The sequence below is a fragment of the Dama dama genome, chromosome 3 (genome assembly GCF_033118175.1).
Source record: "Dama dama isolate Ldn47 chromosome 3, ASM3311817v1, whole genome shotgun sequence".
In the NCBI taxonomy this organism is placed as follows: Eukaryota; Metazoa; Chordata; class Mammalia; order Artiodactyla; family Cervidae; genus Dama; species Dama dama.
Window position 1 is genome coordinate 70151419 of NC_083683.1, and position 10019 is coordinate 70161437.

At 47.0% G+C, this 10019-nt stretch overlaps 2 protein-coding genes across 5 annotated transcripts in view; one reads left to right on the top strand and one right to left on the bottom strand.

Moving 5' to 3' along the window:
* Positions 1–8001, bottom strand: part of OS9 (OS9 endoplasmic reticulum lectin) — a 33128-nt gene extending 25127 nt beyond the window's left edge. For all 4 annotated transcript variants that reach the window (XM_061131315.1, XM_061131300.1, XM_061131308.1 and 1 more), the window contains exons 1-5: positions 7807–8001; positions 7206–7382; positions 6287–6350; positions 6081–6157; positions 5799–5897 (exon numbers count right to left, since the gene is read on the bottom strand). In XM_061131315.1, the coding sequence (XP_060987298.1) occupies positions 5799–5897; positions 6081–6157; positions 6287–6350; positions 7206–7382; positions 7807–7968 (579 nt within the window). In that variant the 5' untranslated portion in view covers positions 7969–8001. The remainder of the gene's footprint in view (positions 1–5798; positions 5898–6080; positions 6158–6286; positions 6351–7205; positions 7383–7806) is intronic.
* Positions 8002–8389: 388 nt separating this feature from the next.
* LOC133043415 (small VCP/p97-interacting protein-like) lies at positions 8390–9557 on the top strand. The gene is made up of 2 exons (XM_061124214.1): positions 8390–8393; positions 9271–9557. Exons 1-2 carry the CDS (start codon positions 8390–8392, stop codon positions 9555–9557), a joined length of 291 nt encoding a protein of 96 aa, XP_060980197.1.
* The last annotated feature ends 462 nt before the right edge of the window (positions 9558–10019 follow it).

The following is a 10019-nucleotide window of genomic DNA, read 5'->3' on the forward strand; positions in this document are numbered from 1 at the left end:
GATTCATTGGAGAGTATACAACTCCATTGCTAACACTAGCAAAGGGGTACTCTTTTGCCCCCTTCTGATGCCTATGTCAGAAACTTTCTCTATCTCCTTTATACTTTAATAAAACTTTATTACACACACACACACACACACACACACATACACACACACAGAAGATCTTCATGACCCAGATAATCATGATGATATGATCACTCACACTCACTTAGAGCCAGACATCCTGGAATGTGAAGTCAAGTGGGCCTTAGAAAGCATCACCATGAACAAAGCTAGTGGAGGAGATGGAATTCCAGTTGAGCTATTTCAAATCCTGAAAGATGATGCTGTGAACGTGCTGTACTCAATATGTCAGCAAATTTGGAAAACTCAGCAGTGGCCACAGGACTGGAAAAGGTCAGTTTTCATTCCAATCCCAAAGAAAGGCAATGCCAAAGAATGTTCAAACTACCACACAATTGCACTCATCTCACACACTAGTAAAGTAATGCTCAAAATTCTCCAAGCCAGGCTTCAACAGTGTGTGAACCATGACATTCCAGATGTTCAAGCTGGTTTTAGAAAAGGCAGAGGAACCAGAGAGCAAATTGCCAACATCCGATGGATCATCGAAAAAGCAAGAGAGTTCCAGAAAAACATCTACTTCTGCTTTATTGACTATGCCAAAGCCTTTGACTGTGTGGATTGCAATAAACTGTGGAAAATTCTGAAAGAGATGGGAATACCAGACCACCCGACCTGCCTCTTGAGAAATCTGTATGCAGGTCAGGAAGCAACAGTTAGAACTAGACATGGAACAACAGACTGGTTCCAAATAGGAAAAGGAGTATGTCAAGGCTGTATATTGTCACCCTGCTTATTTAACTTATATGCAGAGTACATCATGAGAAACGCTGGGCTGGAAGAAGCACAAGCTGGAATCAAGATTGCTGGAAGAAATATCGATAACCTCAGATATGCAGATGACACCACCCTTATGGCAGAAAGTGAAGAAGAACTTAAGAACCTCTTGATGAAAGTGAAAGAGGAGAGTGAAAAGGTTGGCTTAAAGCTCAACATTCAGAAAACTAAGATCATGGCATCTGGTCCCATCACTGCATGGCAAATAGATGGGGATACAGTGGCTGACTTTATTTTGGGGGGCTCCAAAATGACTGCAGATGGTGGCTGCAGCCATGAAATTAAAAGACACTTACTCCTTGGTAGGAAAGTTATGACCAACGTAGACAGCATATTAAAAAGCAGAGGCATTACTTTGTCAACAAAGGTCTGTCTAGTCAAGTCTATGGCTTTTCCAGTGGTCATGTATGGATGTGAGAGTTGGACTATAAAGAAAGCTGAGCACTGAAGAATTGAAGCTTTTGAACTGTGGTGTTGGATAAGACTCTTGAGAGTCCCTTGGACTGCAAGGAGATCCAACCAGTCCACCCTAAAGGAGATCAGTCCTGGGTGTTCATTGGAAGGACTGATGTTGAAGCTCAAACTCCAGTAGTTTGGCCACCTAATGCGAAGATCTAACTCATTTGAAAAGACCCTGATGCTGGGAAAGATTGAGGGCAGGAGGAGAAGGGGACAACAGAGGATGAGATGGCTGGATGGCATCACCAACTTGATGGACGTGGGTTTGGGTGGACTCCGGGAGTTGGTGATGGACAGGGAGGCCTGGCGTGGTGCAGTTCATCGAGTCACAAAGAGTCGGACACGACTGAGCGACTGAACTGAACTGAGCCAGAGCAAGCCTTCAAAACCAACACTGAATTTGTCAGCGTCTGCTCAAAAGATCAGGCTGGCAACAAGTTCATTCGGGTTTTTCCTAGGACAGTTTATGGGAAAACCTGAATAAACTTTTTGGCCAACGCAATACTTCGTTGGTTTCCCCTCACTTCTCAGCTTGTCCAAGCTCCTGCACACAGCTGCAGAGCTCCGCGTGACGTGAGACCTGTCCCCTAGCGACTGCCCAGCCTCACCTCCCATACCGTGCACAGCTATCCATCCCGGCCGTCTCCAAGCCTCTTGAACTCAATGTACCTTCCACCTGGAACACCCTCTCCTTCCCACTCCTCTGCGGCAGCTGGACGAACTCCTCATCCTTCTACTGCCAGTCCAAAGGTCCCCTTCCCCAGAGGTCTCCCCTGGACCTGGGTTAGTTCTTTCATTGTGTGCTCCCCTGTAAAAACACGGCCCCCATCAGAGAGCGCGCCCACATGCCGCGGCTGTTTGTGCGGTGTCTGTCTCCTGCCAGCAGGACCAGGGCTCTCAGTCAGCATTTCCTCTCCAGCTTCCACCACAGTGCTGGGCACAGGGCGCACTGTCAGCAGCCAGGAGGAAAGTGAAGTCTTTGCCTTCAGTTCTCAGTGTTACTGAACATACGAACAAGTAAAGAAATACATAGACTACAATGAAGTAAGTGCTATAATAGATTATGTATGTGTGTGGGTGCTGTGGATTGCTGTCGTCTGAATGTCTGTGTCTCCCTAAAATTTGTAGGTTGAAATCCTAATGCCCACTGTGACGGTATCAGGAGAGGGTCCTGTCAGAGATGCTTAGGTCATGAGGATGGAGCCCTCATGAATGGGATTAATGCTCTTATGAAAGAGACCCCACAGAGCTCCTTCGTGAGGCTACAAGAAGTCTGTGACTGGAAGAGGGTCCTCACCCAACCTCACTGGCACCCCAATCTCAGACTTCCAGCTTCCAGAACTGTGAGAAATAAATTTCGGTTGTTTACAAGCTACCTAGCCTGTGGCAGTTTGTTATAGCAGCCCAAACAGGCTAAGATGTGGATATATGTGGACGCAGATGTGCTGATACATGAAGCTCTGAAACAATATGGTGAACGTTCCGGGCTAGCCAAGAAAGGTCACAAAAAATAAAGCGACATTTGAAATGGCTCATCATTCATTCCATTCATTCAGTGAATAACCTCTGGGCATCTACTTGGTGCCAGGCACTGTGGAAGACGCTGAGGATACAGCAGAAAATAAGACAGTCAGATATTGTCCCTGACTTCCTGGAGCTTATTCTAGTGGGGACAGACAAAGAAATTAAACCCCCAAAATAAAGCTAATTTCAGGAAACGACACATGCTTTTTAGATATAAAACTCCATAGGTGTTTACCAGGATGAAGGCAGACGGGTGTGTGTCTGTGGGCCCACGTCAGGTCTCCCTGCGGAGGTGTCACAGGGATATATAATCTGAATCAGAGGATGGGGACAGCCATTCAGAGATCTCTAGGCAGGGGAAATAGACTCAATGGTTCAAAAGACAGGAAGAGGGACTTCCCTGGTGGTCCAGTCACAAGACTCTGTGCTCCCAGTGCTGGGGGCCTGGGTTCAATCCCTGGTTGGGAAAACTAGATCCCACATGCCCCAACTAAGATCCAGTGCAGCCAAATAAACAAATAGTTTTTAAAAAAGAAACAACAACAACAAAGAAAATCAAAGGGCAGGAAGAAGAGCAGTGGGACAGAAATGCAGTAAGATTTTATATCTCTAACCCAGACCCTGTCCTGGAATTCCAGAATTAGAGAGCCAACTACCAACTGACCATCATCACTGGGATATCTACTAGGCATTTTGACCTTCATGTGTCCACACCAGCCTACTTTCCTCCTCCACACCCGTTACCTCCCACTTAACCAAATGACAATTCCATTTTTCCAGCTGCTCAAGCTAAAGGCCCTGGAATCATCATAGACTCCCCGTCACATCCAATCCTTCAACAAATCTTATTGGCGCTATCTTCAAAATCTATCCAGAATCTGGCTGCTTCCCACCTCTGCTGCTACCACCCCAGTCTGCTCTGAAGTATTTGGGTCTTATCATTTGTGCCAGGCAGAATTGTTGAAGGCTTTCCAGAACTCGGTAGAGAAGTAACACTTGCTCAGAGTGGTGTCAGAGCCCACTCAGGCCAGTTCACAAGAGCTGACTGGTCAGTTTTGAGGAATGTTGCACAATGATCGACGTGACAGTGATAGCATGCATTTGGCCATGGTGGGGATATTTATACCATGGATATTGGCAGACATTACACCTGGGCTCCCCCTCCACCACCCCACCCTAGCTGGGCGATCCTCGTGTCCCACACTTACCACCACACAACTGCATGTGCAAATCTGTATTACATAAAGAGAACTGTTGTGTCCTGGCTCTCTACAGGTGTATATGTTTGTGAATACACATTAGAATCACCTGAGGAACTTGGCCTACCAGACAGCTGCCTGCCTGAATTCCTTTAAGTACCATGATAACAGGAAACTTTGTTAAGAGGCTATTGGAGGTGAGGCAGGTGAGAGATGAAGGCATGAAGCACAGGAAAGAAGAGCACAGCTATGAGAGAAATGCAGAAGTAGAATGAAGGAGCTTTGTTATTGACTCTGATTCCTTTCCTTTCCATCACTTCCCAGCTTGTAATCACAGGCTCATTTTTGTGATTCTTTAACCTCTGCCTTCCTCTCCCGCCTGCAGTCCATGAGGGTAGGGGCTGCATGCCTGCCCACCACTGCATCTCCAGAGCGGAGCCCAATACCGACACCAGCACGACCTCACTGCAGAGTCAGCAAGTGAAGAAAGGAGGACAAAGTGAAGAAGTAGGAGTCAGTAAGGAAACTCAGGTGTGCAGCTGAGGCGACAGAAGGGAGACGCACAGATCAACGTGCGGCTGTTGGTGGGGATGGAAACCGATACAACCACCATGGAGAACAGTATGCGTGTGTGCTCAGTCACTCAGTCCTGTCTGACTCTTTGTGACCCCATGGACTGTAGCCCACCAGGCTGCTCTATCTATGGAATTCTCCAGGCAAGAATACTGGACTGGGTTGCCACGTCCTCCTCCAGGGGATCGTCCCAACCCAGGGATGGAATCCAAGTCTCTTACATCTCCTTCATCGACAGACAGGTTCTTTACCACTAGCGCCACCTGGGGAGCCCGGAGAACAGTACAGAGCTTCCTTAAAAAACTAAAACTACCATATGATGCAGCAATCTCACCACGGGGTATACACCCTGAGAAAACCATAATTCAAAAAGACATATGTACCCCAGTGTTCAGAGCAGCACTATTTACAATAGCCAGGACATGGAAGCAACTTAAACGTTCATCAACAGAAGAAAATATAAAGAAGATGTGGTACATATATACAATGGAACATTAGCCCTAAAAAGGAACAAAACTGGGTCATTTGTAGTGATGTGGATGAACCTAGATTCTGTCATGTACAGTGAAGTCAGAAAGAGAAAAACAAATATCATATATTAATGTGCATATATGGAATCTAGAAAAATGGTACTGATGAACCTACTTGCAGGGCAGGAATAGAGATGCAGACATAGAGAATGGACTTTGGGCACAGTGGGGTAAGGAGTAGGTGAGATCAATTAACAGAGTAGCACTGACATATACATTTCCATGTGTAAACAGGTAGCTAGTGGGAAGCTCCCGCATAGCGCAAGGAACTCAGTTCGGGGCTATGTGATCATCTAGAGGAGTGGGACGTGGGGGCAGGGACACGGGAGGCTCCAGAGTGGGGGCATATATGTACACATACAGCTGATTCATGTTGTCGGAGAGCAGAACCTAACACACATTGTAAAGAAATTATACACCAATTTAAAAAAAAAAAACAGAAGTGCCTGTGAAAATGGAGGCAGGGACGCAAAGCTGGAAATATGAGTCTTAAACTGAGGGTCTAGAGCCTGGTAGAGGCACTCTTGCCTGTACCGCACCGCCCTGCGCTCTTCCCATAGACTCGGAGTTCTCTCTGTCGGAGTGTCAACATCCCTCTCCCAAGACTCACCCGAACCTCGGCCTCCCGGGGCCTCCCGTTGAGGTCGCACTTGGACCCATTGCCATAGGTCTGGCTGTGGTAGCGTTTCAGGCGATGCTGCTTGGAGGCCTGGGGAGGACATCAGGCATGAGGGAGGGGTGTGAGAAAGACAGCAAGGAGGAAAAAAAAGAGCACTCTCTCCTAAGACGAAGCCCAGAGAATCACGTCAGCTAACCCTGACCCTCCCCTTCTCGACAGGGCTCTCATCTGCAGCCCAGACCCCTTTCTCTCCCGGTCCCACACTCCCGCCACCTTTGCTGTTTCATCATCCCAGTCGAAGGCCGATTGGTAGTAGCCGAGATAGAGGACTTCACCTTTGATCTCTGAGTCTGCAAGGGAGAGCACAGTGAAGCATGGTTATCCTGTTCTCAGAGGACTGGGAGGGAAGGGCACCGGGAGGCAGGTCACCTTCCGTGACAGGTTTCCGAGGGCTTAGGGAAAACATAGGTGGAACTCACCTTCCATATGGTACTGCTGGATGTGGCGACCATAACAGAATTCATATGTCCACCAGTCCTTAGTCTGACAGTAAAAGAAAAAAGATCAGTCAGGGGGATGGAGTGCAGACATCTTTTCTTGGAGCCGAAATCTCTCCTGGCCCCAAAACACATAACCACCGATTTACTTCTCATCTCCCCCTTATTCTTAATCCTCCAGATTCCTGGTGAGGAGGGCTGTCTATCTTCTGTAACTTGGAGACCTCTATAGTCTAGTTGGCTTACTACTCTTCTCTTTCTAAATTTTAAAAAAAAATTTTTTTCTTTGTATTTTTTTAAATCCTTCTTTGTTGTCCATAAAGATAAGAAATCATGATATCCTTGAAGCACTCAGATCAGGGAAACATGGAATATCAAAGTATTAATTGAACTTCCTTGTACTGTTTTAGCTACTGTGGATACCGCTGTGAACAAGATACATTCTCTTTTAAATTCTGATTTCACAGACTTACGTTCTAGTACTAGGACTCAGACCAAAAATAAATCACCTGATAATTCAGTTAATAATTTCAGATCATGAGAAGTGCCATGATGAAAATGAAACAGGACACTGGGCAGAGAGTGACAGGGAAGGGGTGACTTAACCAGGAAAGTTTCTCTAGGGGAGTACCAGAACTGCCCCAGCCTGGCCCTCTTTAAGCACCTCAATATTGGTTTAATCTTTATTCTGAGATTTTCTAACACTCCTCTATAATCAGCAAAGCATCATCACTGGTTACAGCATTCTTTCTTTCCTGTCTGTACGATAGGCCTGCTCCTTCAATGGCCTTCTTAACTCCTACAGATACCCCTCATTCACAGACACACTGTGGATAGATAACTAGTTCCCAAACAGATAGCTCGTTTCCATGCCCCTTCCCTCTATCCCAGTTCCTTTCACCTTCAGCAGGCAGGGCGCATCTTTCATCGGGCTCAACAACTCAGGGATCCCAGGCCCTTGGTAAGCAGGTGCCTCCTCCTCCCTCTCACGCTGGAAGTGAATAGCTCCAGCTGGCAGGCGACATTCATAGCGCTGCTTGTACTTAGAGGAGACAATCACCACGTCCGAAGCCTGGCTCTGGGAAAGAAGTGGGGGTCGGGGGACAGGGAGGCAAAGAGAGGCTGGGGATCAGGGAGGACCACGAGATCCCTCCTCACACAACGGGGAAGAGTCCCGTCCAGGCACAGCGCGCCACCCGTCCTCCAGCGGTGCTCGGCGGGTGAGGGGAGACGGCACGCCCACTTCTTCACGGGGAGGAGTCTGGGCGTTTCAATAAGGAACTGGGACCTGAGGTTGACAGAGGGAAGCCCCACCCCTCCCAGCCCCTGGCCCCGAGGGAATGGGTCTTTGCCTACGATCCTCAGGCGTCCTCTTAAAGCCGCTGCTTACTCTCCCCGATTCTCCTCAGGCTTCCGCCACAGACTCCACAGCGGCCCTTCTTCCTCCACCTTCTCCTCCTTCCCTTTCTGCCCAGGACCCTCGCCCCTCTACGCCTCCTCACCTGGCCTCCCATGACAGGCAACGGCAGTATCTCGATCCCATAACGCATCTCACTCAGCTCCTCCAGGTTCAGGCTCCCGACCCCGCCGGTCAGACTTGCGGGTAACAGGAGCCCCAGAAGTAGCAGCCCCAATAGACTGGACAGCAGCGCTTCCGCCGCCATCTTTCGTTCCCCTTCTAATCCAGAACGACTCCTTCCGCCCTAAACCTGGCGGCGGCCTCATCCCGCCCCTAACGCCGCAAGGTCTTATTGGCCAAACTTTCTGTCCCTCCCACGTGCCCTATTCCCATTTGTCAACGTAGCTCTAAAGCCCACGAGGAGGTGTATCATGACAATTAGCGAAATCACTCGCTGCGCGTGATTGGTTGAAGAGGCCAACCAATCACCAATGATATCCGACCCCCTCCTCCCCTCTCCCAGTTCCAGGGAGGCGCGGTCTACACGCCCGACCCCGTGAAGCAGTTTTTGGGTTTTGTTTTTTTTTTTTTTTCTGTTCTAGACCAGCTGTTGTACGCATTTCTGATTACTTTTATGTCATCTTTTGTATTGTGTCTGGCCGCCGCCAAGCGGATGTTTGAGGTGGATGGGTGCGTGCACACAATACTCTTGAAAGCTACTTAATACTTGTTACAAAACAATTACTGTATAGTAGCATTCCTCTTTTCATATATATATACAACTTTAGGGTGATCTGGTAATTTGTGTCAAAACCTTTCTGGACGATCCTGCAGTTGTCTTCCAATAAAACGTATCCTAAAGAAATAATGGGAACTTACAGTTGAAAACTGGGAGCTAGAGAGCTGCGAGTAACTAATGTAGGTATTGTCCTCCAGGCCACGTAGGAACAAAAGGGAAAGGAGACAGCAGCAACGTTTCAGAAGCTAGAGAGCAAATGGAGGAATGGGAACTGATTAAGCAATCTTGAGAAATTGATTCCTAAACAAACATAAACAAGAGCATGACTGTATCTTTGGGAAAACTTATCTGCAGACTCTGTCCCGCCCAACAGAGAAATCCCAAAGATATTTTCATCATGGTTCTCTTAAAGAAATAAGATGACTTAATCCTAGATTTAAGTCCTTGGCCGAGAATCCTGCACTGCAGGCAGATTCTTCTGTCTGAGCCACCGGGGAAGCCCTCGCGCCCTAGCCGACACACAATCTTTCCAATCAGCTTTTTGATAGCCTCACTCCGAAATATAAGCGGACAGCCAAGGATCATAAAACATTTAAGGAACGTCTTTAATATACAAAGAAGAAAACAAAACAAGCAAGAAGCAGAAGAAAAACAGCAACTCAGAGGAAACAAATTGCAAGGGAGAAAAAGCAACCGAAAATTAATTCAAACAAACAAAAACCCATCAGTAAGAGCCTCAGAGAAATAATAATATTGTGTGCATAAAATTATAGCAGAAGCAGGGCGGAGCGAGCACCGCAGACCTGGGACCCGCGTTTGATCAAGCAGTTCTCACCGCCTGGTTTGGCGGGCTGAGGAGGGGACCCCCAACCGCGATCCCCGTGGGGGGGTGTTTTCCCTGTCCCACGGAGGCCGCGCCTCCCTCGCCGGACCTGGAAGAGAAAAGAGCAGAGCCTGCAGAGGATGCAGAGAGGAGACAGAAGGAGGCTGCATCTCGGAGTATTCTGAATGTTCAGTTTGTGGAAGAAAAGAGAAAGAAAAAGGGAAAAATAGACAAAGAAATGGCTACATCTGAACCCCCACCAGAAAGTGGACTTAGACGGACAGTTTTATAAAGCATGAGTGTAAGAGTCCACCGCCAGTAACTGTACCTGCAATCAGGTGGACATCCTCAATTTAATCTCTTCTCTTTGAATAAATGAAGATTCAGACTTTGATTTTAGTGCTCTTAAGTGCAGTGCTTTTTCAAAACTGAATATTGAAAATGCTTTTGATTGTCAGTCTTGGAAAATGGCCAGACCTTTCATTAAATACTTATTTTCCCTATATGTGCTCTTCTGCAGACAGTGGGTGATTTGCCATTTTTCAGTACTTAGAACATGGACCTAAACTGTGAATATATATTTATATATTGCATGGAAAAACTTTACATACATCTCAAATATTCAAATTTGCACTTGTATTTTCCCTCCTTTATATGAAGTGATCTTGCTATTTTTAATTTGCCACTTAACCTTATATCTCATTATTTCATTATATGTGAAGATTTTTGCTTAAACTTAGAGATTCAGTGCCTT